This window comes from Miniopterus natalensis, chromosome 3, assembly GCF_054644295.1.
Source record: "Miniopterus natalensis isolate mMinNat1 chromosome 3, mMinNat1.hap1, whole genome shotgun sequence".
Taxonomy (NCBI): domain Eukaryota; kingdom Metazoa; phylum Chordata; class Mammalia; order Chiroptera; family Miniopteridae; genus Miniopterus; species Miniopterus natalensis.
The window spans coordinates 89,153,043-89,180,156 of record NC_142083.1 but is presented as its reverse complement, the minus strand read 5'-3'; the positions used below and the strand labels follow the sequence as shown (position 1 = coordinate 89,180,156).

At 44.7% G+C, this 27,114-nt stretch overlaps 1 protein-coding gene across 1 annotated transcript in view; it reads left to right on the top strand.

Annotated features, from left to right (window-relative positions):
- The window catches only part of LOC107526816 (RNA binding fox-1 homolog 1), a 180,058-nt gene extending 165,529 nt beyond the window's left edge, over nt 1-14,529 (top strand). Inside the window, exons 12-14 of the mRNA XM_087815209.1 lie at nt 1,201-1,253; nt 13,879-13,954; nt 14,329-14,529. Of these exons, the coding sequence (XP_087671335.1) occupies nt 1,201-1,253; nt 13,879-13,954; nt 14,329-14,476 (277 nt within the window). The 3' untranslated portion in view covers nt 14,477-14,529. The remainder of the gene's footprint in view (nt 1-1,200; nt 1,254-13,878; nt 13,955-14,328) is intronic.
- The last annotated feature ends 12,585 nt before the right edge of the window (nt 14,530-27,114 follow it).

Here is a 27,114-nt window from a genome sequence, read left to right as displayed (position 1 = left end):
ACTTAGCTGGGACTTTTGTTATGTGAAAGAGAAACATAAAATACTATTCTCAGCTCATGTATAATTTTGTCTAGATTTCCTTGGTGCAGAAATGATTAGAATTATCAACTGAATGTTAGCTTCTAGTGAATTTTCAAATGATAGCTCTATTTATATTCCAGGGTGTACCTCTTGCAACAGTAAAACTTTCTTAAGATGTTTTAAGAAATACTCAATTGCTAGATACTTTTTGAAGCATCGAAACATTTAAACAAGACCAATCAAACTAAGACCCAGAAAAATGCATTTATCTTGGTTCTTGATGATCCATGTGCACAGTAAAACCTAACAAATGAGAACTGGAAGACTCTATACTGCTGCTTCTGAGGCATTTAAGAGCCCAGCCAATCTCGTCGGGGCCTGTGTATAATCAGCCTGACACAGATGTTCTTATTTCTAGAGAAATAAGCCGTGCGTCTGAATCAGAATGCATTCCATTGTGGAAACGCCACAGTTGAAAACATCTTAAGAGAGTTTTATCAGCTTTCTAGATTTACTAAATCAAAGTAAAATGGCATTTTCCATTTTTATTTTCTTTTAGTGCACCATTAAAAATAATTTGGCAAGACAGGGCTTATTTGGATTGATGAGCTCCCTTGCCTTCCTCACGTAGCGAGCCTAGTTTGGCGAGGAAATGATTATTCGTTACACGACACCATATAACACTCTCCTGAAATGACAGCGTTTCTTTTCCTTGCCTTTTTCTAAAATAGATTTTTGATATTATATTCATAATGATAAAGTCTGGAATTTTATGATTTCCCTAGCTCGTTGCAATATACTCATTTTTTTTCCCCTAACAGACAGCCTATATTTTTAAAATGTAATCTCTGTTCGGCGTAGAGATCCGTACAAGCTCAGGTTGAAATGCCCCAGCCTTAGAATCGCCTCCTGGCATGACATTTTGGTAACAGGCAGCTTTAATACTCCGGTGCCACAGCTTGTCCATGGTCCATGTTCTGACATCACCATGATGAGGTCCCCGCATGCCTGTCTCATGATCTTTCTAGACTCTCCAAGCCCGAGATATAGCCGCACATTCCTGCAGCATCCATACAAACGCAGCCCTTCCCTCCCCGCATCCGAATACATCGAACCAATTGGCAGACAGCACATGTCCCCCTGAGCGAGCAGTATTGTGAATTTTATCTTCTCTTCCAGAAATCAGTTCGTCTTCGTTGCAGCAGATGAAATTTCTTGTAACACCTCTGCAGGTAACAAACATTGCTACTTCTTGATGCATCCATCCACGTCTCAGTATCCTTTATTTTTTATTTTTTTCCTTTCTTTCTTTTCCTTCACATGCTGCAGTTGGTCACTCTAGAAAGTTTAGTTAAAAAAAACAAAGTTCGTATATCTTTGGAGTAGAGCGGGAGCCTTTATTCTCTGCTGAAAAGACGTTAGACGTTTTGCTAACTTGGATATTTTATTTTCCGTTTTAATAATACGTGATCCAGAAAAGTAAGACTAATGAAGCCACAATAAAATCTTTTGGTATAATCAGTGCTCTTATGTTAAAATGCAGAACAGGAGAGGTGAGGGACACAGATGTGTGACTTCTATGTTTTTTTACTTACATCTGGACTCACACTTGTATGTGAAGTATTTGGGATCTTTATGGAATGACTGGTATATATTATATACCCCCCCAAACGGAATCAATAAAGCTAGAGTCATTAGGAAATATAATTATTTCTGTCTATGAGAAGGGGATCTTCATTCATTACTTAAAGATCCTCTATTTCCATTCTTTTAAAACATATTATACGGAACAGGACTTCGAGAGAAGGAGTCTTCTGTTTTAGAGATCAGGGCTTCGGCAGATGGAAATTGCACTTGCATGATGTGTCCATCACAACAACGCCTGTCTTTTTGCTTTGATGTGGTCACAACAGTTAAATCTGAACTTTCATTAGCATGGAATTACTTGATTAAATGTCAAGATAGGTGATTGCCTTAACTAACAACAGATCTTTTTTTTTTTTTTTTTTTTTTACTTTTTTTAAGTTTACTTTTTAATTTTTTTTGTTTGCTTTTAAGCCTAAACTATGACTGCCACGATCACTAGGAGATCTTACCAGTTGTGCTTTTAGCAACAAAGGTGCACGTCACAGCTCATCCATGTATATGCCATGACCTTCGAAAGCATACATTAAACTGAACCTTGCAAATAGACGTTCATCTGTTTCCCATCACATCTGGTCAATGGAGCCATAAACAGAGATTTGTTTCACTCCCTACTTACAGTCTTTGGAGAGAAAGAGCTAAAGGAAGGACAGAGACCTAGGAACATGTCCCTAGCCTTCTCTGCTCTAAAAAGGAGGGCCGCAGAACACACTGCGTCAGTGTCATTGGTGTCGTCGGTCTCAATGTTTGTAGTGGATTAAAGTTTCACCAGGGGAGCTGAAGGGGTTTGCATGCTCATATTTTAAAGTGACAGCTGACTCCATTTCCATAAGACCCCTTGGATAATGGTCCTCCTCAGCCCTTAGCCTCAGATGTCTCTGTTTCTGCCCGTGGGAGTTGGTAACAACCATAACCCTTCACTAATGCCTAACAGTAGAAGATTGATAGTTGCATTGCTGGGGGTGGCAGGGGATGCAAGAATCATTGAATATTTTCAAAACCTTGAGGGTGAAGCATGCAACTAAAGGGGAAACTGCTTGGGATGGGGAGAAATGTTGGTTTAAGATGTTAATGGGCATCATTTGTGGATGTGCTGGCCTTCCAGAGCCCCTGTCTTCCTTGTTAAACTGTATGCACCCCCAGTGGGCCTTAGGCTATATTCTGACATCACAGATCAAACATCACAGTTACAACCCAAGAGGTAGATATTGATTTTTGTCTCATGACTTAACAGACCCTGCCTTGTAAGCAAGCGGCTCCCACATAATATTCCTAAAAGAGGCTGCAAATAATGAAAGTTTGCCAGAGTAGAGCAAGTGTTTTCACCCACGTTACCTAATTTCGGATGGCTGCTCAGTAAATTCCTAACGAATTGCTATTGATCACATTTCAAATTGAGAGAGATGTCCCTGTTGCTTTGATGGCCATATTAATAATGTGCTGTATGCTTCATAAGGTTCAATTTGAACTCTGAGTTCTGAATCGAGCATGAAAAAGGAGACACCCATATTAATCAAAAGTCAAATTATCTCCCAGCCAGTCCAGGAGCCTCATAGAGTGAAAGAACTGCTCTGTCAGTGAAGGTGGTAACTCATGGTTTCCATGAAGTCTTCCAGGGCGGCATCTCCCGCATTCTGGAAACACCCAGGACACCCACATTCTAAACATCACATCCGTCCAGAGGTCTCACCTCTGTACACCCAACAATACTGCTTAGGTGGGTCTGTTGAATCCGGGCCTCTCCTGGGTTTCAGTGTTTGACAAAAGGCAACTTTTCTCTTTTTAAGTGAAAAAAGACACTAACACTACGCTTAAAATCTCGGTTTTTGGGGCTTGAGGAATATTGTTGCGGAAATTCTGATAAAAATGTGTTAGTCTCACACGGCCCCCTATGAGGGCGGAGCAGGCCAGGCAGTTTTGTCTGGGGCTCTGGGTAGAGACGGTGAAGATGGTGAACAACAGCCTCGGTGAGACTGAAGGGTTTTGCTTTCAGTTCCCAAAGAAAAAGGGATGGTGTTTACGTGGGTCTCCTGGAGAGGGTCCCAAAACGTCCATTCTGCTTTTGCTGGCCACGTAGGAGGAACGTTTTAAAATTAGCGTCTGTGGTTTATGAGAGTGTGTTGATAAGGAAATTGACTTTTTGACTCGTGGCTCTAAAAATCTTATTAGGTGTTTGGTTTGGGTTTGGGTTTGGTTGTTTCTGAAAGGCACGTGTGGGTGGCCCATCTAGTACCTCCACCCTGAACACCTCAGTAGTTTCTTGTCCTGTGACACCGGGATCCTTTGAGGAGTTGGATTCTGCAAAAGATGGTCAAAGGGGCAAGATCGTTCTCCTTTCTCCTCACGCCGGGGTCTCCCTGCCGCCGTGATTCATCGGAGCTTTTCCAGGACTGGCTAGTGACTGCAGTTGTCGTCGAATGTGGATCTTGTATAAGCATGGAGGTTGGAAAGCAAGTTACTGATTTTCACTGAAAGCCATTTCAGTGAATTAATGTGTATTAGGCCACTGCTGGGTGTCACCAGCTGTTCCCAGCCCTCGGGACATAGCACGAAATAAGTCAGGAGAAGCCCTTCCTTCAGACAGCCTCCTTTCTAGTGCAGACCAGGCCTCAGCCATGCAGATGAAGAAATATAAAATGTACTTGCACGTAAAGTTAGAGTCGTTATAAAGAATCAAAAGGCCGGAGAGGGGCCTCGGCCGATGGCTCAGTTGGCTAGAGTGTTGTCCCAATACGCCACGGTTGCAGGTTTGCTTCCCATCAGGGCACATAGAGGAATCAACCAATGAATATATAAATAAGTGGAATGACAAATCATTGTTTCTCTCTCTCTCTCTAAAAAAATCAATAAATAAAAATTTAAGGGAGGGGATGGAAAGTACCATGTGATGCAGCTTTTCATTCAGAGTAGACCTCTCTGAGAGGGTGACGCTTGAGCAGGGACATGAATTAAGTGAAGGTGTGAACCAGGTAAGTAATTTTGGAATTGAGAACATTTCAGGCTGAACAGTGGCAAGTGCAAACGCCCTGAGGTTGAGACTGCTCGAGGTGTCCCAGCACAGTAAGATATCCAGTGTGTCCAGAGCATGTGTGTACAAGGGAGGATTTCAGAGATAATATCATGAAGACAGCCAGGGGTCACGACAAATTAGGACTCCGAGGCTGCAGGAACCTTTTGAGATTTCATTTTAAGTGTGCAGGAAGGCACTGGAGGGTCAGCAGTGATCTGACTTACCTTTTAAATGATGTGTTAGACTGCTTTGTGAAGCCTGGATTGCAATATGGCAAAAGCAGAGGAAAGGACTCTAGTGATGAGGCTCTTGCAGACTCCAGGGAGGAGTGACAGTGGCCTGCATTAGGATGATGTCTGTGGAGGAGCTGAGCAATGGTTGTCTTTGGGCTATATTTTGACAGGTGGACAAACAGGATATGCTGGCAGATTAGAAACTCACCAGGTCCACCTTGTGTGAAGTGTCTGTGCCCTCCATCCTAATCCAAGGGGTATCTGTCATTCCCATGGATGGCTGAAGCTTTTTGTCACCACGGAAAACAAGCCCTTCGTCTCAGCGGTCACTGGCCCTCACATGGGCTTTGCTGAGTTCTCCAGGGCGAGGCCATCACTTGCTATCACGTATTGGGAAAATTCTGTGTGTTAGCAAGGGTGATCAATTGTGCGTGTGGGAGGGGATGCATATATAACTTATTACAACAGCTCAGTGAGGTGGATGTTACTGTCATGGTTGTTTTGCAGGTTAAAAAAGAAAAAGAAAATGCTCAGGCCCAGAGAGGTTTTCTAACTTGCCCATAGTCACACTGGAGCCTATCTGATACCAAAGCTCTCTTTCCACTGGGCCACACTGCCCCACGTGCTCCTTTGATCTTGACTTTGGACTATTGACCTTCACCTCCAGATGGAATTGTCCTGCTATCTTCAGCTGTGCTCTCTTGCTCCTAGAAAAATAGCATTTGTGAGTTTGGGGACATGGCTGTGGAAATTTTGAGATGATCTAAGGGAATGGAATGGTTCTCTAAACACTTGTCTCACTGGGTGTTTGTCGTGGTCCATCCCCTTCGTGCAGCAGGTGTATGTCAAGTCTCAGACGTGCTGGACACTGATCCAGGTGCGGAGATACGGTGAGGAAGGGAGCAGCTCCCTTGTCAGGGGTCACCCTATGTATCCAGGAAGACAGAGGGTTTAACAAGCAAAGTGTGGTCCAGGTCAGTTCTCCAAAATCTTTCTTGTGCTGAAAACCAGTGGCTAAAAATCACTTAACAGGATAAGCCATTCCCTGAAAACCATCAGACACTTCCAACTAGTTGTTTTGGCTGAAGCGCCCAGGCTCCCAGCCGCCCCTGCCTGCGGGAGCGTGTGAATGAGCTTGTGTGTTTATGGGGTGCAGGTGGAGGCACCGTCTTGGTCCACCGTCTTGGTCTTACCCCCTCCACCAGGCCAGGTACCATCTTAGTGGCATGGAAGCCAACCTGGGGACACACTCCCAGTCCTTCAAGTACTGGTTGCAGACATGTGGTGTTAGGGGAGGGGATCTTGGCCAATGGACTTGTCTGTTAAAGCTGCTGAAACCCTCCCCTGTGGGACAGGTTTATATACACTTTATTAAGTAATTATTAGATGCAATATTTGGCAAGTTTAGAGGCACAAGGGACAGGGAATGTCGGCACCCCTTCCATTCTTTTGTCTCCCCAACCTGCACACACGCACACACACAGACACACACAAGTGCAAACACATACATAACTCATAACATGTACATCCATGCATCTAAGACTTCAGCAAAAATAATACCTTACAAATAAAATGTCTCTGTCAGTTTACATGCGAAAATTAAAGATATCTAGAGAGCTCTGAATTAGCCTAAGGGAGTTCCGTATCAGTAGAGAATTAAAAAATAAATAAATAAACAAACAGCAGTGGTTATCAAATGTTCAAGGGCAGGAGAATCACTTGCAGAACTTGTTACCAGTGCAGGTTCGATGTCATCTTCCCCGGCCCCCTCGGAGATCGGGAGAGGGAGCCTGAACAGCTGCATTCTTACAAGTTCCTCCAGGCAATGCAACAGAAGAGTCCTCAGATCACATCTTAGGAGACACTGAGCTGATCACTCGGGAATCTTTTTATTTCAATGGCAAGGAGACCATCCTACAGTTTTTTCTAGTCATGCTTGGCAACATGGCAGCTGATCCCCACCTGCGGCTATCGAGCCCTTGACATGTGGCTGGTCCAAACTCAGATGAGCTATAAGTATAAAATACAGACTCGATTTCAAAACCTCAGTACAAAAAAAGCTATGTAAAATATTTTAGTCATAATCTTTCTGTCAATTACACATTGAAATAATATTTTTAATATAGTGGGTTAAATAAAAATATAAAAATGAACTTCACCTGTTTTTACTTTTTTAATGCGGCTGCTGTAAAACTTAAGATGTCATATGTGGCTTGCATTTGCACTTCTTTTTATATTTTTATTACACAGCACCATTCTAGTGCCACATTTTCATTCATCTTGTTCAAATGAATATCGAAAGTGTTGGCATGCCTCAAGAACTAGTCTCTTAGAGGTAAGGGATATTCACCCAGAATTTAAATATTTTGACAGATAATCTGGATATTGTTAGTGTTTCTTGACTTTACTTTTTTATTTTGCCCCCAAGTAACCTACCTCCGTCTCACCCTGCTTACTAACCTCTCAGGATCTTTGATCCACTTACAAGGGCCAAGGGGGATGCCAGGACACAGGCTTCAGATGGACAACCCAACTCAGGAGTGGTTCTGACTCCTGTACCCCCTGAGCTCTGCTGTGGGATCCCACGTGGAACCGAGAGCAGACAGGAGTTGCAGTTCTCCCAGTCTTAACAGCATCAACAACTGACCCTTGTTTGGTTCTGACTAACCCTTATCTCAGCTTCACCCAGCCTTTTACAGCCAGTAGGCACTGCTGCGGTCTCCATCCATGGGGGGAGATACTGGCTCAGAGAGGAGATGAACTTGCTGAGATTACTTGGCAAAGAAGTAGCAGGAGCAGGATTTGGCTCTAAGAATTCTGATCTTGTGGAATTCTTAGGTTCAACGTTCTCTGCAGAGGTACTGAAAATCCCATGATGGATACAAACATTCCCTGCGAATAAAACCAAAGTTGGGCACCTTATTGATTTCAGAGCATGATGGAAAATCCTTTGTGATTTTGGTAGAGTGGTCATAGGGACACAAAGAAGCGAGAAAGGGCCTTTGTAAAAGGAGAGTGGCCTTGGCTTGGACAGTGGAGAGAGTGGGCCCTGTGTCTTTTATTGTAGTGGAGGAATTGTGTCTTCTTGACTCCCGGACGGTGGCTGCTGCTGTGCTGTGTCGCATCCAGAATCAAGGCTCCTACCTCAAATCGGCTTTGCTGGGATTTGAAACAGGAGCAGGTTTCGATTTGCCCCAGAGGGCAAAGAAAGGATGACACCATATGATTTGCATTGGGTGGTATGATCTGGTTCTCACAGATGCTACATGCACACAGCTCAGCTATGTGACCCGTGTCCTTGCGCCACAACAAAGCCCATGGCTTCCCACTGAGAAGCTAAGGAGCCCAGAAGGCGCTTTCCCTCCTTCTGAGGACAAAACTCATGAGTCTGGAAACTGCGCTGAGTGATCTGTGAAGGTGATTGTTGCAAATCCAAGCTAAGGAAGTGAGCGACAATAGAATTCAGGAATCCATGTTGTTCATCTAGGGGAACTTCTCCCATTTCTGCTGGTGTCTTTCTTGGGGGTTTAGCTGCATGTGGAGCTGCTCTCTCGCTTTCGAGTTATAGGGCTGGTCTACTTCCTCTGATTTCTGTAGCTCATCTTAGTCATTGCCTAGGAGAAGGCGATAGCAGTTATGGAGAATATTTTCCTAACTGAATATATTCACTAAGGCAGAGTGAGCAGCTGAGGTCTGAGACCACGGGAAAATAAGTGGGAACATGCCCTAGCTGAACCGCAACTCTCCGAACAGCAGGCTGTCAGGACCACGGGCCCGTGGTGTAGTTAGTAACCCTGTTTGCATACTGTGTGGTTAGTGTGTGCAGTGCATGGGTTGATTTTCCCCAGCACCTTATAGACTTTGTCTTAGGTATAATTAGAAGGGCACTGTAGCCCCAGTGGCACTACAGAGACTGGAGGCCATGCCATCTCATCCAGTTTTGAATGCCTACTCTGCAGTGCTTCTCTACGCGGTAAGGCTGTCGATCGGAGAGGAGAGAATATTTTATTCATCTTTCTGCCCCACCGGGATTCCCCCACCTACCTCTGGGAGAGGAGGCATGGGGAAGAGATGCTAAAGTAAGAATAGCAGGTCCCAGGGGCATAAAGACTTACTTGAAATATATAGAGTGACATTAATTACAGTGTTCTTACTACATATCCCTCTAAGAAAACCACTTGACTGTCAGAACCGTGGTGTGGGGTAGAACATGACCCTATTGCATTTTATGAGCATATCCACCTTGTTTTAACTAGATTCAGAAGATTTATTAATAAGTAATATTTACATTTCTCAGTAGAGTTGACAAAGTACTTTACAAACATGGATTCATATTTCCCACACAACAGGTGGCATACTTATTTAACCTTTAGTTCGAATATAGCAACATAACCTTAAGTTCAAATATAGCAATTTAAACTGCATCTGTAACTCACAAATTAGATCTCGACTCCAGAAGCATCTGTAAGTTGGCTGCTAAAACTACACATGATCATGTTAGAAGACGATCGTTCAGTTCTTTTTGTAGACCAAACATCTGGGCCAGAGTGAGGGATTGGCTGTGAAAATCTCTATAAGAATGTCCTACATCTGCAGACTGCTTTAGAATGTGTCTGCTTTCTTGCCACGCAGTTTACCTGTGAATTAGGCAGAGCTCAGATGGAATGATACTATTTTAGGAACAAGGAAACTGAGGCTCAGAGACATTGATTGCCCAAGCCACTGAGCAAGGACATTGCAAAGGCAGAACTTAAGCTGGGTCTTCTTGCCCTGAGGCCTTTGCCCTTCCCAGGGCCAGGAGTGGCTCCCCTGGTTTTAAGGTCAAAATTAAACAAGGGCTCGTGATGGCTGCAAGCAGTTGCCTTTTCTCTCGGTTTGGTTTTCCCTTAATGGGTTTTGATGAGCTTTATGGCAGCGTGGCCCGTGTTTTGTGAGCTCTCAGGGGTGATGTAGAGTTACACGCTGCATTTCCAGAGTCCCCAGAAACTGTTCTTCTGAGTGTCTTTAAGGGGTTTGAAAATCTCTGAGAGCAGCTGACCTAAAATCTACGGAAGGCTTATCTGAAAGAATCTTTGCCACTGAGAGCATCGCAGTGATGGGCACAAGGGTCTTCCCAGGCCTCCCTTCTCTCCTCTCCACGCCTTCTCCTTGCTGCCTCCACTCACGCAGTGGCATTGGCTTGGCCCCTGTCCCTCTGCACCGTGGCCAGTGCTGAGCTAGACACTGGGATAAAGGCAAACACAGCAGACTCTGCCCCGGCCTCCATGGGGCTGACACTGCAGGAAGGGGGGCAGGTACATAATCAGGGAGGGAAGTAAGTGAACAAAACCAATAGAGATTCACTAGACGACATGCAGGGTGAGGGGCGGGTGGAGAGTGTGCTTAAGAGAGAAGGGTCAGGAAAGGAGGCATCTCTCTGGGGAGGTGACATTTGATCTGAGACATAAAGAAGGACAATTTGAGTAGAGGATGAGCGAGTGCCAAAGCCCTAAGAAGAGAACGAATTTGCATGTGTCCAAGGGGCATTGAAGGTGCGCCTGGAACACAGTAAGCAAGGGCTAGAGGGGTGTATGGGAGGGATGAGAGGGGGGCGGGTGATTCATGCCAGTCTGGACTTTATTCTAGAATCAATGGAAAACCATCGGAGGGTTTTAAGCAAAAAAGTGATATAAGTAGATGGATATTTAATTAGATAGATGAACAGATAAGTAGATGATAGATAGATTTTTATAGATACAGATATAAATGGCTGGTGGTTTGAAGAGGCAGAGGTAGAACCAAAGGGACAAGATTTTAAGGCTGTTGTTGATGGGGCTCTGGTGAAATACTGGTTGGTGATGTTAGGAGGGTGATCGTGTGAATGGAGTGCTGTGGACACATTTACGATTTCATCTGCAGTTTCTGATGGCTGGGATGTGGGGGAACAGGGAACATCATGACCTCATGACATAGTTGTCCACTGTGGCCAAGGCCGGGTGGTGTGCAGATCACCCATAACATGGCAGTCACAACACATCTCCCGTCACTCCGCTGGGGTCCCTGGGAACTGCCCGTCTCCCTTCGGGCTGAGCTTAGACCGCTCTGGGGGCTCGAGGTGGCCGATGTGCCCGGGATCCCTGTCGGAAGAGCAGCGCCGGAGTCCACCTCTGCCCCTGATAACCTTGTGTTTGAGCTGCAGTGTCGCACAAGGGCGTGTTCAGAAATTAGCATTTGAAAAGGAGCCTCCTTGCTTTCAGTTTGAGCTGACATGGTCCCTTTTCCTCTGTGGAAATGAAATTTATTAATCATAATAAAACCATCAGATCCTGAAGGTAGAGGTCACCCTGAGGAGAAAAGGCGCCTGTTCATTTACCAGGAATAGTTCAGCGCTGCTGTATTTTCCGTCTGCCCTGGAAGAGAGCATTGCCAATTGTTACCTTGGGCTTTCCACAAAGGTTGAAGCTCTGCCCAGTGTTATAAACAAATGAGAATTTGCAATTGAAGTATGTGGGAGGAAAAGGTGAGAGCTGCATTTTCACGGAATACATTCAGTCCATCAGTATGTCGTCTTCCCGAAAAAGGACACTTTTGCCACAGTAAAATCATTCTCCAAATTCAAAAAAAAAGAAACTAATTGCTCTGAATTTGCATCTTTACACTTGTGTTGAAGGAACACTTAGTACATTTCCAAGGGTTTTCAATTTGCTTTACAGTTTATGTCTTGTTCATGCAACCAGCTTTGCTGGTGAAAGTGCATTAAAAATAATCCTATTAACAGGCTTTTTCCCTCTAGACTAATGACAACTTTACTTTCTCACGAAATAAAAATCAATGACAAAGTTATATCTCACGTTCTTTTATACCTATTACTATCGACTTCTAATTACACGGGTCGAGGCCCAGCTTTCATGAGTGACCTCCCGAATGAATGATTTCTTAAAAAATGTCACCATTCTTCTCGTGTTAACATACCCTCTGTCTTGGGCTTACATCTATTTTTGCTCCCAGAGAAAGGGAGAATCTCTGAAGGCCATTTTTGATGAGCCAAAGAACCAGAGTGCGTCCCAAGGAGTGAAATGCCAGGGAGCGGTTTGACTGTTGGTTTCACTGAGAGATTCGCCCCAGAAAAGAAACACCCATTCCAGTACTGCTTCTGCGGGTCAGGAGAACACAGTGTGTTGAAGCTGAATGCCTCATCTGGATTGTTCCAGCTTGGCGCCCTTTGAAACAGGCAGGGAGGGCTTGGGAATAAGACCCTTCCAGTGAGACCTGGTAGAAACATTATTTTTTTTTCCACCTGGAGTCTTAGAGCCCAAGAGTTAGAAGATTCTTCACCGAGCTTCTCCCCGCCTCTCCAGGCTCCGTGGTGTCAGCAATCGTGCCAGACCCATCCAGGACATCCTTGTCAACCAACTACGAGCAAGAAAATTGGAAGCAAAATGGGGAAACGATAGGGAAAGACATGCAAAGTAGACTCCAAGAGATGGGAGGTGGCTTAAGGTTGACAGTAGCTGATAGTACAGACACACCATTTCTTATTTCCTCGGTCCTTCATTCTTTAAAGGAAAGTCCAAGAGTCAAAAGCTGTTGATAACCCACATATATCCCATTTGGTGACCGGTACACCCATGCCCCAGCTGCTGTGAGTGTTGGTTGCCAACTGTGCTCAGGTGCTCCCTTCTTCGGAGAATTACCCTCTGCCCAGGAAAATCACTTCAACTCAGAAGTTCTCCACCCCTCAGGGAAACCCACAGCAAATGCTTAGCATACATGAGCATTACAAATCCAACCCATTTGTCTCCAGGTGGGATTCATTCTGGGATACAACTCACGGGATCCGGTCAAAGCTAGTCTCTAGCTCAGGCCATGCGTCTTTTCCCCTTGCCCTGGAACTTCCTGCCTCTCTCTCCTCCTTAGCATGCACTAGAATCTCTATTTCAGATTCTTCCAGGGAACCTAACTTAAGATTACATCTCCGCTTCGATCATTACTGAAAGAGCAATGTTCAAACCACCTCCAAGAGGATATCTGGCAGGTCACTTAAGTAAGGGCATAGGCCACCATGGAAAGAGCATCTGGTTGCTCTGAGAAATTTAAAGATCAGCTCTGATTCTGCCCAGCTCTGTGACCTTGAGCAAATGACTTCACCTCTCTAAACCCTAATTTCTAATGTGTGGCATCATTCAGGCTCGAACACTCAGTAGGCACCGAATGCATCAGGCTTCCATCCCTTCTTTATTTTTATTCTGAAGCCTGTACTGGATGTCATGGCAGTGAAGGAAGGAGGATGGTAGAAAGAGAGAGAAATATTCAAAGATAAGGGAATGTCATCAAGAAGTATTGCTTGAAATGTGTCCCTTCCCAGAACCTGGCCATAGATTGACGAGATAGAAGTTCTAGGGTGATAGGATTGAAATCAAATCAGCTCTAATTATTGAGTAGGTAGTGGGAGTCCCTCAAACCCTTCAAGATGCTTCTATTTGAATGTGTTTGCTCTTTACATTCTAAGATGTTGGATCCTAATTGCAAAGACTGTGTCACTTCCCCTTTTTTGATTCACCCTTTCTGGTCTGATTGGTGACAGTTAAATTAGGAGAAAAGGGCAGTCTCTCTTGAGTGTTAACATGTCTTCTGGGGGTACTGGGCTTCTTAAAACTATTCTTTCAAGTTGTTTTTTTGCCTACCTCAGTATCCAAGGTAGTTGCATGAGCAGTTAGAAATGATCCTATGAGAGAGAGGATACACACACACACACACATACATGCATGCACACAGCTATACATATATGACCAACCATGTTAAATGGACAAAAGAATGTGCTATGCACAGATGGGCTTTTCTCATGTTATGTGGCAGACAGGAATACGTTTCTTATTTGTGAAGGTGAATAGGGCCCTTCCGCACTGTCTCGGTATTTTGCATTTTATGGTTGCCATCATGACTTTGTAAGCGCATATTATGGATTAATCTTCACCTCTGTTTTCCTTTCAGTTACGGACGAGTTTATGCTGCCGACCCCTACCACCACACACTTGCTCCAGCCCCCACCTACGGCGTTGGTGCCATGGTGAGTACCAAGTCCTCCTCTTCCTCACTTCTTCCCGCCTCCCTTCCCTTCCCCAGCTGGGACCTGCGTACGGGTTGACGGTTGACGTCCTCTCACTTTCCCTTAATTGAATTTGTCTCTTGTGCTAATCTAACAGCAGCTAAAATGCCACATTAATCCTCCCAGTAAACTTGATAAATGTCTTAATTTCTTGGCAATGTAGTGCATGTAAGTTATTATATTTCTAATTTTGCAAGTCTCACCTAGCAGAGCACTTACCTTAATGGAATAATTAGTCATTTTGATAATTAAATCCATCACTAACAGAATGCAGTGTCAATGCAGAACTTTTTTTTTCTTTTTTTTTCTCCCTCCCTTGCCGCTCATTCACATAGCCCCAAGGTTCCAGCCCCAGCACAGACTTCAGAGGAGCTAAGCTGCACACTTCCAGGCCTCTGCTGTCAGGCAGCTGAGAATCTGACTGCCTCTCCTCCCCTATTACAATTCATGTTTAAAGTCATAGTCGCCCAGGAAAGAAAATAGAGAGGGGCACACTTTGTGTGTGTGCCTAGTACATAAGGAATTAGGAGGAATCAGCTGGGTTCGGGGGTTGTCTTTTGTTTTGGGGGGCTTTGGGTTTTTGTTTGGGGGGTGGGGGGAGGGCAAAAATGGGAGGTGAGGGTGGGTGAATTTGCCTGTACTTGTTCAAACTTCTATGCACTAAAACTCTTGAGTACAGTAAGACGTGCCCATCACGTGAGAGCGTATGCAATCATTACAAAGCTTTTGGCATGCAGCTTTCTGCTTGGGATCAAGAATATCAGCCCTTATCCTAAAACTCAATCCCCATAGGCATTCATTTGAATCGCCAATACTTTTAGAAAAAGGAAATATGTTAAGTGCCACCTCGTAGCCATCTAAAGCCATGGCCAGACAATTCACTGGAGCGTGGTGATAGAAATCCAGCCACGATCTGGGAACGACATTCTTTTGCACAAGCTCAGTCACATCAAGCAGTCCATCCGTACGGGCTCCCCTCTTAAGAGCAAATTCCACACAGCTCATTGAGCCACGTCAAGTGAGAAGTTGATTTAAATTTTCACCCCGATTTTGCATTCATCCCCTCCGCCTCAACACCTAGTCCACTTGAGCTACGTGTTGGGAAGGAGAGTTGAATTTCCACATTCAATCAGTCATCCGCATTCAACCTCTCGAGTGTAGACTGAGCTTTTCCCGATGGAACATAGTGTTAATGAATCAAACGAGCAAAGGAAATGAGACAACGCACGGCCTTCAGCCGCCCAGTGCGTGTCCGTACCAGTCCTGTGGGCTCCCAGGACTGGCCGACTAATTGGATTTTCCAGGGGTTTTCCCTACAAGGAGCTGCTGGGGAGGTCAGGATTGGCCCTACCGTTAGTCCTCTGAGAATGAGCTGGGATGGGCAGGGGGTGCCTCCGTTTTGGTTGATTTTGAGTGTCTATTTCCCCATTAGTCTTTTTTGATGCTCCACGTGTTGCGAAAGGACAATGTAAAAAACACACCCCTCAAATTGCTTTGTTTCAGAATGCTTTTGCACCCTTGACTGATGCCAAGACTAGGAGCCATGCTGATGATGTGGGTCTCGTTCTTTCTTCATTGCAGGCTAGTATATACCGAGGGGGATACAACCGTTTTGCTCCATACTAAATGACAAAACCATAAAAACCTTCCAATGTGGGGAGAAAGGAAGCTTTCCGAGGCCTGGGTATTGCAATACATGCAGTAGTGCATCATTTTAGCAACTCTAAAATCTAAAAAGAGGAAAAAAAATTACATTTTTTATCTTATACCTCAGATATTTTGTTCTGTGTATTTTAATATTGTGGGTCTTTAATTTCTGAAGGTTCCGTAGTTTGGTTGCTGGCTGTAGGAGTTTTGTTTTTTTTTTGTGGTTGATCTAGAGAGATGCTAGCTATGAATAAAATCTGGTTTAGGGCCATATCCAGAGTGCTTTATCATGTAAATGAATTATATATGCTGAATAGTAAGCTACTGGGGTTATAAGCTGTTCGGGAAGAGTGTAAGTGACTACAGTAGTCATTTTTTCTGCATCTGCATTATTTTATTTTATAAAAGGGGAAGGGTGGGAGGGACTTAGGGGATTGGGATTGGGGCTCGACTGAAAGAAAAAAAAAAATAGTAACTGATGAATCTAAACGACCCACTGCACCAACGATCATATAGCAACGGTTCTAAGTTACTCACTGTCAGTTCAGGCCAAAGGTTACGCTGTTAAGGGGATGCTTCTAGCAGCCCTTGTGCATCCAAGTTGAATGAAGCTGTGCAAACCCGCCCTTTAACCATTCCCCCCGGCAGTATTCAGCTTCTTAACCAGCCGCTAGTTATTTAGGCAAAAACTGCTAGTTAGGCCATCAACAAGCATTCTTTTTATATTTCTTCCAGTATAATAAATTATTGATATCATTGCTGACTTTTATATTATGGGAGGGAAAAAAAATAACATTAATAAAAAGGTGATAAAAAGCACTGTTTCTATTTTTTTCTTTTTTTCCAAAAAAAGAAAGTAATAAAAACTTAAATTCTTTGTACCAGTTAAAAAAAATGTATAAAATTTACATCTGTGCAGTGGAGTTGTTAAGTTCTAGAAACAGTCTATGAAGCTTTAGTTTTAGCCTAGTAGAACAACTGTTAGAGACAGACGTATAATTTTTATGGAATTACATGATAATCATATTTGGATTTCTAGAAGCATTTTACAAGTATTGCAATCATTGAGTAGAGATAATCACGGTATTTTCATCAGCTTGGTAACTTTTTGAAACATGACTGTGTTATGTGAGCAAGCTGCAATTTTTCAGTCTGTGAGAGCCTGCCCCTCCCGGTCATTCTCCCTGGTCGCCAGGGATGATCTCAAACCAGTAACGTTAGTTCTGTCTCCAAGGCCCAGGACACTTGTCAGAAAGAAGCAAAAAAAGTAGATCTGCCCTCTGCCCCCCCCCCCCGACGAACAAAGTCCCCCCACCTCCGCAGCAGGGCCAGAGCGACGCGGCCGAAAAATTGCAGCTTGTCCGGATTCCTTCTGTTTGAACGCCTTCCACGTTGTCCTGTTTACAAGTTAACCTGAGTTGGGGTATCTGTCACGGGTCTTCCTGTTTTTGTATTTAAATTAAACAAACAGCAGCAAGCTGTCCCCAGTAGTTCTGCCGCCCTAGTTAAGTCTTCATGTGTACAGTGCGGGCCGTCTGGCGAGCACTCTAGTAAGTTATCAACTCACCGCTGTGAACCTGCCAATCCGCTGTAACAACTCTGCTTTCAAACAAAACCAAACAAAACTTAAAAAAAAAAAAAAAGTGTTTGTGATCCAGCATTCTTGTCATCCTATGTGCATGCAGTAAGATCGGTTGGATATTAAACCATCAATAAAGTTTCACAAGATTTGAAAACCAAGTTTCTGTAGCTTCGATATCTAAGGCAGATGACCGTTACCTTGAAAGGACAGAAAGGGGGGGGGGAAACTGCTTAGCAGCCCAAAGCCTAGCAAATGGTCTTCTCGGCAGACTTCCTTGGGTGGGGGAGGGGAGGGGCAGGGGTGTCCTATGGCATCACTGAGACTTTCTCATTCCCCCACCCAGGAAACAATGTGATGACCGTGGGTGCCCGGGTGATGTTGTTAAAGGCATCGATTTATTAAAATGCTCCGGCATCCTACCCTGGAGGGGAGAGAGATAGAAAGAACAGGGGGGCTAAGGGAGACTCAACAGATTTCTCCCAATTGCCTCAAATCTCACAATCCAGAATTTGCATTGTATTTGGAATCACAAACATAGAATTCTTACTGTGTTGGTTAAAGTAAAATTAATTTGCAGTTTTGATTTTCACCGATGAGCTGTACTTTTCCCCCATGATTGTATGTAGTTTTAATAAAAATCATTTAGAGCAAGTGGGAGCCAACTGATGTTGCAGAATCTTTTGTCAGGCACTCCTCCAAGAGGCCAACAAGTCATTTTAAAATGTATGTCAGAGATGTAAACAGACATTTTGGATTTTTTTAAACAGTATTTATTTGGAATGTTTTCATTTATCTAAATAACTATTGCTATTATGAATTATGAAAAAAAAAGATTAATATCATGTGTGGCATATAGTGACTTCTTAACACACACATCACGCAATCTGCAAACCCAGAAAATGTGTATATCTGTCTTTAGAAATTAGTGTTTATATCACTTACAGTGGTTTGTGAATAAAGAAAACTGGTTTGTAATATCAAAAAAATAAAAGCTTAGTCTGAAAAGGTACACGTGAGTTGGTGTTCTGAGTCCTTTGGCTTCTGCGTGTTTCTTTCCTTCAAGGGCATTCCTTACCCACACATGCGGCAGCTATTGCGTCCACCAGGGGCGTGGCATGGGCGTGGGGCTGCCATAGCCACTGGTGGCACCTCCTGCAGGTGCCTTGGCTGTGTGGCACACGGGGCTCTTCCCCAGCGTGGACATGTCAGTCTTTGGATTAAAACGAAACAACAAGAACAAACTGCATTTCAATGAAACACCTGTTGTAGTTATTAATACAACTTGGGGGTGGGGAGAGGCTTGTGTGATGATGAAAAAAACAAAAAGCGCTCGGTTGGCCTTTATGGAGCGCTTACTATGGGCCACGAATCCAGCTTAGGCTCTTGTGTTCCTTATTTCATTTAATGATTTAATACTTCTATCAGGGTGGAATTATCTACCCTATTTAGTTATCTTAATAATACCTTACTCCTATCTCATTCAATTATCTTAATGCTCCTATCAAGTCAGTAACACATAGAAAGGTTTTCAATATGTGAGGTCTAGAAGCAGATGCTGGGAGTATGAATCCCGATTCTGTCACTTGCTAGCTGCAACCAGGGCAGGTTAAACCAAAGTTCTGTGTCTCCGTTTCCTCACCCGTAACTCAGGGTGGTAGGAACACCTGCCTCTTAATATTGCCGTGTGGAATAAATGAAATAATCTGTGTGTCGGGCCTGCAGCCGTACTTCATAAGCTGTAAGCTATTATTATTTACAGTGAGGAAACCGAGGCACAGAGAGGTCAGTTGATCTGAGATCATGCATCAAGCAAGTGGCAGGGCCAGGATTCCGAAACCGCCCATACTCATCCGATGGGGGATATTTTCTCCTGGCCCCATGAGAACTTTCAGCTTTCAACTTTAGAAACGAGAGGCCTTTCCCTGAGTGCCACGCACAGTTGCACAACACAGGTTGTCTTAAAAACAATTATTACACCACTTCAGTTATATTTCATGGTGCTTTCTCTGTAAAGTCCTTGTAGCATAGGGAACTGTGAGGGTTTTAGTCAACTTCCATTGCCCTGTGTCAATTGATCCCTGAAGGCGGTATTGCCCTCATTTTATAGATGAAGACAATAAGAAGACATAGGTCATATGATTTGCCTAAAGTCATTTCTAGCAACTGTTGGAAGCAAGGTCCCATGAGGATCTGTCTGAGCCCGGAGCTTATGCCTTCTTCCCAAAATTCTGCTCCATCATTTATGATGATGGTGATGATGGTGGTGGGGGCCGTGTTAAACCTGGGCTTCTAGTACTCTCCTTGCAAAATATTTGAGGCTGTATTAATTAAAACAAAGAAGTCACTAGCTTTATCCTGGCATATGGCAAGGAGGAAGGTAATTATCTCCTAAAATGCTGGTTTATAATTGAGTCTCTACCCTGTCCAAATGCGAGGATGTAAGTGTAGATTTACAAAGTAGTAATTTACCTTAGAATCTCCAAAACCAGGCCCTTCTCTAAAATGAAGGTAAGCATATAAATGTCATGTGAAGTGTCAAGTAAATTAAAATGATGGCAGAAGTGAAAGGGAGTTTTAAAGGAGTCCACCAACAGATGCAAATGCATGTCACCTGCAGTGTGAGTAGAGGTGAGCAAATAAGCCCAAAGGAAGCCCATATGTGAGGCACATGCTTTGTGTATAAATAGAAGCTGTTATTTGTTTTCTCATGGACAATGCCCAGAAGGTAGAGCTTTACCCCACCTGTAATTTTTTTAAAACAATATTTTAATTAAACAGCAAAACCTTCACCATGTTAAAAAAAATTAATAAAACAGTGCAGGTGGGATTCAGTCACTTAGACCATGGTCCCAGTCCCATCCCACTTCCCCACTCAGCACCCTGAGGACATTGATCATATGTGGTGACATCTGAAGGCTGTTTCTACTTCTTGGAAAGCAGCCACTTTTTATATAAAGGGAGCTCTGGTGAGCACTCCACGAGCCCAGGCAGCTGAACATGCACACACATGCATGTACGCACACACATGCACACACGCGCACACAGCAAAAGCCCTTTACTGCTGTGACGGTGTCTCTCTGATGTGTGACCCAATGACTCCTCTCTTAGAAGCACCTGATGAGCCTGTTGAGGAAGCAGATGCCCAGGGCCCCTCTGTTCCCAAGATTGAGGACCACGATTGTGTGGGAGGGACCATCTCCGGTGAATTTCCTGATGGTGCTTTTGTTAGGCTCTCCCTGCAGATCTGACCCCATAATGGCAGAAGAACCGATCAACGTGTAGGTGCAGGCGTGTGCACACACGCACATGTACACGAGCGCCTACCTACACATGCCTATATATACCATGCACATCCTCAACCTTGCTCGTGACAACCTGAATTTTTCACTAATAAAGTTAAGAAGTAGGACTGCAAACAATATTCTCACAAAAGAAGGGATAGAAGAGTCATGTTTGTGATAAAACACAAAAAGACTGTTTTTTTAATTCACTGTTGCACAGTATGTGCCTCATGCACACACAAATATATGTTATATATTTGGGAGATTTGTATGTAAGTTCACCAGCGGCAGTCTTTTCTGAAGGATGGGAAATTCTTGTTGCGCAACTGTGGAGGATTCAATCTGATGCTTGGCATTGGATCAAAGGCCAGTTCATCTCACAGCCCAAAGCACAGCCCCTCAATTCATGGGTGGAACTGGGGTTCCCCACTGCTATTATTTGAAGTCTAAGGGATGTAGATTTGGGGTTGAACGGGAGCGCTTGGCCCCGGGGCGCTTCTAAAGGGCCTCCTGGGAGAGCCCCGTCTTCCTGCATATGCTGTGCACTCATGGCCCTCCTGGAAAATCGGGGGTGGCCCCCAAAAAGGTGTGTCTGCCTCTGTGGCCTAATCGGGGTGCTTTGAGCACAAATATCTGAGGCTGAGAAGGGATGGAATTGATCAACCATCTCAAAGGGGAAGTATTTTCTGAAGGGCAAGGCAATATTATGAAGAAAACACCAAGGATTCTTTTAACGCTGATGGTGTCATTTCCTAAAGGGAACCAGGGTGGTAGCTTGTATTGAGAATGAAACAAATAATAATACTAGCAAACATTGTTTAACTACAATCCCAGGCACTTTATAAAACCACGTACTTAATTTTCTACATTTCTATAAACACAACTGTCTATATACAGACACATGTATGAGAGTCACCTTGAAAATCTCTTCGCCTCTGTACTTCAGTTATTTCATCTGTAAAACGTGGAAGGTAACAGCGCCCGCCTCACAGGGCCCTCGTAAGAGTCAGATGTGTTCAAGCACTTAAAGCACTTAGCCTGGCAGAGACCATTTTTTCTTTTAAATCATTTCTATACCCATCTGTATAACTTAAATGAATCTATACACATTTTAGAAATTCAAATAATACATATTCCTTATCTCTGATACATCACATAACAGGATTATACATACATAACTATACATCATGTGCATCTAAAATCTCTTTATATACATGCATGGATACCGAATGCTTTTTAATATATAATATTCTTATTTTTGTGCATTAGCATAACTACCCTGTCTTAGTGGACCATAAATATATGTGCTAATTCTTGTAAAGCATTTAGATTCTGACAGAGCAAGCGATCAGCAAATGGGACTTATCCCTATTATTATTCCTATTATTATCTCATTTAATTCTCGCCAACTGGCATGCTAGTTACTATCATTACCTCAGTCTACCCACAGCGGGCCTGGTGACACACCCAAGGCACACCCCTCCAAGACTTGCGGCAGCCCAGGTAAGTACTTTGCCCCAGGTCGCAAAGCTTATAAGGGTGGGAATGAAGAGCCAGCCCTAGTGTTCCCGACTTTCCTGCACACTCCCCCTGAAAGCCTGGCTTTAACAGCTGCTGATGGGGAGCTTAGTTAGAAGGTGGGACATCAGAAGGGCCCCTGAGTCCATGTCTGAGAACGCAGGCCGCCCTGGCATGACCATTCCTCAGGACACGGCAGGGGCCTGTGGCTTTGACACGCAAGTGCAATGACTGAAACAGACGCTGTGTTACCCGAATGAGTCAGTGAGAGCAAGAGAATTCCCCAGGCTCAAAGCAAGAATAAAAACAATGTAGAAACTGGAAGAGCAGAGACCCCAGCAGTAGGGTAACGGTGGTGCTGTGGGCAGGTGACCGGGGCAGGGGGCGGAATGCACACGGCAGTTCATCAGCATGGAGACCCCAGCAAACCTTAGGAGGCAGGTTAACACCCACCACGGAAATCACAGCAAGACAGACAAAGGAACCCCAGGGGACGCAGCCTAATCGCAGGCAGGGGCACTGGGCCCCGCCCGCGAAGCCCTCCTGCCCCCCCGAAAGCCGGCCTGCCCGCCGCCGAAAGCGGCCGGGCCTGGAAAGCAGGTCAGAGCCGCCTGCAGCTCGCCCTTTATCTCCCCAAACACTCCCGGCGGGGCCCTGAAACCCACGCTAAGCGGGACTCCAGCTCCGGGAGGCTGCCGCCCAGCCCGACGGCTGCTCCTTTCCTCTGTTGTTTTCCTGAACCCTGGGACTCGGGTGTATTGTTCTTTTGGCTGCTTCCTTTTTTCCAAAGCCTGTTCTGTGTGTGTGTGTGTGTGTGTGTGTGTGTGTGTGTGTGTGTGTGTGTGAGAGAGAGAGAGAGAGAGAGAGAGAGAGAGAGAGAGGAAGAGAGAGAACATGCTTTGTGAGAAAAAGGAGGTAAGAGGGGAAAAAAACCCACAAACTTTGTTTCAGTTGCAACCTTCTGAGACTGAAATTCAAAATTTCCATCACCTAAAAACAAACAGAACAACTCACCCCAGCTGATATAGTTATTTCCGTTAAACCATCAAAGATTTAGGCAGTAGCTAGAATGGAACAAGGGACAGCAGAATTCAGTGGTTGGAGGCCTTTTTTTCTCTTTTTAAAATATACATTTTTTTATTGTTTACATTATTACAGATGGCCCCCACTTGGCCCCCTCGGCCCCCCTCCACCCAGCCGCTTCCCCACCCTAGGCCTTCACCACACTATTGTCTGTGTCCTAAGTGAAATAAGCCAGTCAGAGAAAGAGAAATACCATACGATCTCAGTTATTTGTGGAATCTAATGAGCAAAATTGGTCTTTTTTCTCTTTTTAAACATGTTTCTATATGAACCTGAGTTTCAGTCCTGCCTGAAACACCGATCAGAAGGAATATATGCACCTCTATGTTCATAGCAGCACAATTTACAATAGCTAAGATCTGGAAACAGCCCAAGTGCCCATCAGTAGGTAAGCGGATAAAAAAAGCTGTGGTACATTTACACCATGGAATACTACGCAGCTGTAAAGAAGAAGGATCTCGTATCCTTTGGGACAGTATGGAGGGACCTGGAGAGTATTATGCTAAGTGAAATAAGCCAGGCAGAGAAAGACAAGTACCACATGATCTCACTCATATTTGGAATCTAAAGAACAAAATAAACTGATGAACAAAACAGATCCAGAGACATAGAAGCATGGAACAGCCTGAGGGGTCTCGGAGGGAAGGTGGGGAGCAGGGAGTGGGTGGGGAGAGATTAATCAAAGAACTTACATGTTTATAAGCATAACCCATGGACACAGACATTGGTATGGGGAAGGTCTGAGGGTGAGGTGGATGCAGGGTGGAGGGAATCAATGCAGGGGAAAAAGGAGACATCTGTAAAAAAAACAACAACAAAAAAAACACAAAAAAAATAGTCCTCACATTCACCCTTAAAAAAAAAAAGTTTCTAGATGAACCTGATTTTCAGTCCTGCCCTGTGCTATCTTCTATTGTCTTCCCAGCTGTGCAACCTTAGGTAGCTTAATTAACCTCTCTGGGGCTTGGTTTTCAAGTGGCTGAAATCTCTCCTCCAGTCTTACTGAGAATTAAATGAGATTGTGTAGCACAGAGGGGAGTGGTTCTGGAAAAGTCACTCACCTTCCACTAGGGGACAAAAATGAAACCCCATGTTAAAAAGTAAGGCACCAGGTATTTTAATAATAGGTGGGAGTTCCAGGTGAGGTTGGATTTGGAAAACCAGGGAGGATGCTGTACTATCAAAAGTGGTCTTGAAATCATCCTGGCTCTTTGGTGTCGGCGTGGGCTCCACCGCAGTCCCTAGGGACTAACCTGGCGAGGCTCTGCTGGGGGTTGCAGGTCTACACAGTGTACCCCCAAATGCATAGCAATACCAACAGCACTAGGGCCATCCTGCCCCATGTGGGAATCTCGGCACCACCACTGGGCTCCGAGCCAAGGCATTTACCCACACGCAGCCCCACTTCCTTGGTAGTAAAATCGAGGAACTACTTTCCCACCTTGAAGGGGGGTGAGAAGTAGTGAGAAAATGCTCATAAGCTGCTCTGGACCTAAAAGGAGTTCTCTTCCAGCGCCTCTTCTCTCCTGCCCCTTCATCAGCCTCAAGATATTTTTTGTCCAGGAATTTCTGTCACTTCCTTGGTTTAGAGGATTTAAAATAAAACAAAATGCCACGAACAAACACAAACTTTTATAGGTCCCCAAGACTCACTCTTTGCCCACAGACACAGGGAGATAGACCAGAGGGACCCCTTAAGCCACAGAAGGAAAGCAATATTCCAAATCAAGCTGGACTCAGAGGCTTATGTGAATATTTGATAAGTTGCAAAATGCCAATAATTCTCTGAGTCCCCTGCCACCAGTTTGGTTTCTCTCCTGGCAGAACACTGCGTCCCGCTATCTGCGTGGCAGTAATTAATGAAGCAGCTCGCAGGGGCGACCCGGCCCTGGGGGAGGGAGGCCGCGGCTCACTCCTGGGCTTCCCAGTGGGCTGCAGCCAGGCTCCTTAGCCGCTCGGGCTGAAGCCAGTGGGCGCTTGGCACCCGCCTCCTGGGGTCTTTAGGGGCTGTACCTGTCCTCTGCGGCTCTGTTGTTGGGTCTGTACAGGTTTTCACAGTATCAGGGTTACATCCAACATTGGAAAGCTAATAGATTCCACAGACTCTTCCCTCGAGAAGCTGGGAGGTGAAGCAACATGGGGCCCACATTCCCTCCTGGTTGAAGCGGGAAACTGAGGCATAGCTGCCCCCTGAAGATGGCACAACACGCAGCTCTTGGCTTCTCCTGAAGCCCCCTTCCCAGGGCCAACCAGCCCGGCCTGCCTGGGGTTGAGTTGAGAGACCTGTGGTCCGGGGCCAGTTTACTAGACAGAGGCAGACTAACCCCACTGGCTGGGAGAGGAAAGAGCCAAAGAAGGTCACGCTGTAGATGTGAGGTCACTGGAAGACACCTGACCTAGGAAGTGCAAAGGGGAGAGAGACAGACAGACACACACACACACATACACACACAGGAGGGGAGGGAGGGAGGGGAGGAGGCTGGAGAAGTCTCTTCTCTTTCCACCCTGATTATCTAATATTACAGATTTGGGTGCATAACAGAGTCATGAGTTACTTCTTCTGTAGTGATCTTTACATGGATTTACTACATTGGACATTTTTATCCAAGCTTGGTTTTTTTTCTTAGCCCTGCCTTCTCTCGGATAGATTTCTTCATGCTTTAAACTGACACTGTCCAATAAGAATATAATGCAGGGTATCTGTGTAATTTCAAATGGTCTAGCAACATTGTCAAAAAAGTAAAAATAATAGATGAAAATAATTTAAATATAACATATAATAATTAATATAAATTACAGTGGAGTCTCGGTTTTCGAATGTAATCTGTTCCAGAGACCGTTCGAGTTCTGAAACGTTGGAAAACTGAGGGCTCCACAGCCGACAGCTGGGCCTCAGGATCTTGCCCTCAGCGGGAGCCGCAGGACATGTTCGACTTCCGAGGCGTGTTGAAAAACTGAAGCATTTACTCTGGGTTTACGGTGTTCGTAACCTGAAATGTTCGTCAATGGAGACTTTCGAGAACCGAGGTACCACTGTATATTAATAATTTTAATATTATATTTTATTTAACTGAGATAACTAACATTTTAATGCATTATCAGTATAAAATTATATTAAAGAGATGTTTTGCATTCTCTACTTCCTGCTAAATCTCTGGTATCTGTGGCAAATTTTATGCTCATAGCGACCTCACTATGGGCCAGCCACATGTTAGAGGCTCAATAGCCGCGTGTGGCCTGCGGCTCCCACACTGGAGAGCACAGCCTCAGACCACTGACAAGCCCTCCTGGCCACTTTATCTCCAAATCTCAGGCTAAGCTACCCTCCAAGAGTGAGATCCCAGTAAGTGCGGCCGATCCCTTGGGCGACACTGAAATGTCCCTGGCTTTGTTGCAGAGGCCACAGAGCTGCGTCTGGGTGGAGGCGCTCTGCGCATCTCAGCAAGGAGAGCACAGGCTCCCCTGCACTCACAGTCCTCCTCTAAGGGAGCCACCACTTACTCACTTTACTTCTACTGGTTGCCACTGATGCTCAGATTCTTGAGAAATAACCCTGTGCATAGTAACAGCTTGTCTTTGGGGGACTATACCACCAAGTCAGCAAAGTCTAAGTCACAGAGGAGGCCAACTGTCAACTGGGGGGCTGTATCAGAGGGTTACTAAGGAGCATGGGCTCAGCAGCACCTCTCCCTCTCCACGCCCCAGGCCCATCCCCACCCCCACCCCCAAGGGGTAGGAACCCCATCTATTTGTTGGTTCTTTCACTCATCCCTTTACTCATCAACAATATCCCATCCTGCCCCAGACAGAGCGCTGAGCACTAGAGATACCAAAACAGGATTCAAAGTATGGTCACAGTGACACATTGCCAAGTTGCCTGACATACCTTCATGGGTCTATCTTACCCTTGAGCATTAATTTCTATTGCTGTGAAATAAATTACAGCATGTTTTGCAGTTTAAAACAGACCTTTATTATGCCACAATTTCCATGAGTCAGAGGTCTGGGTG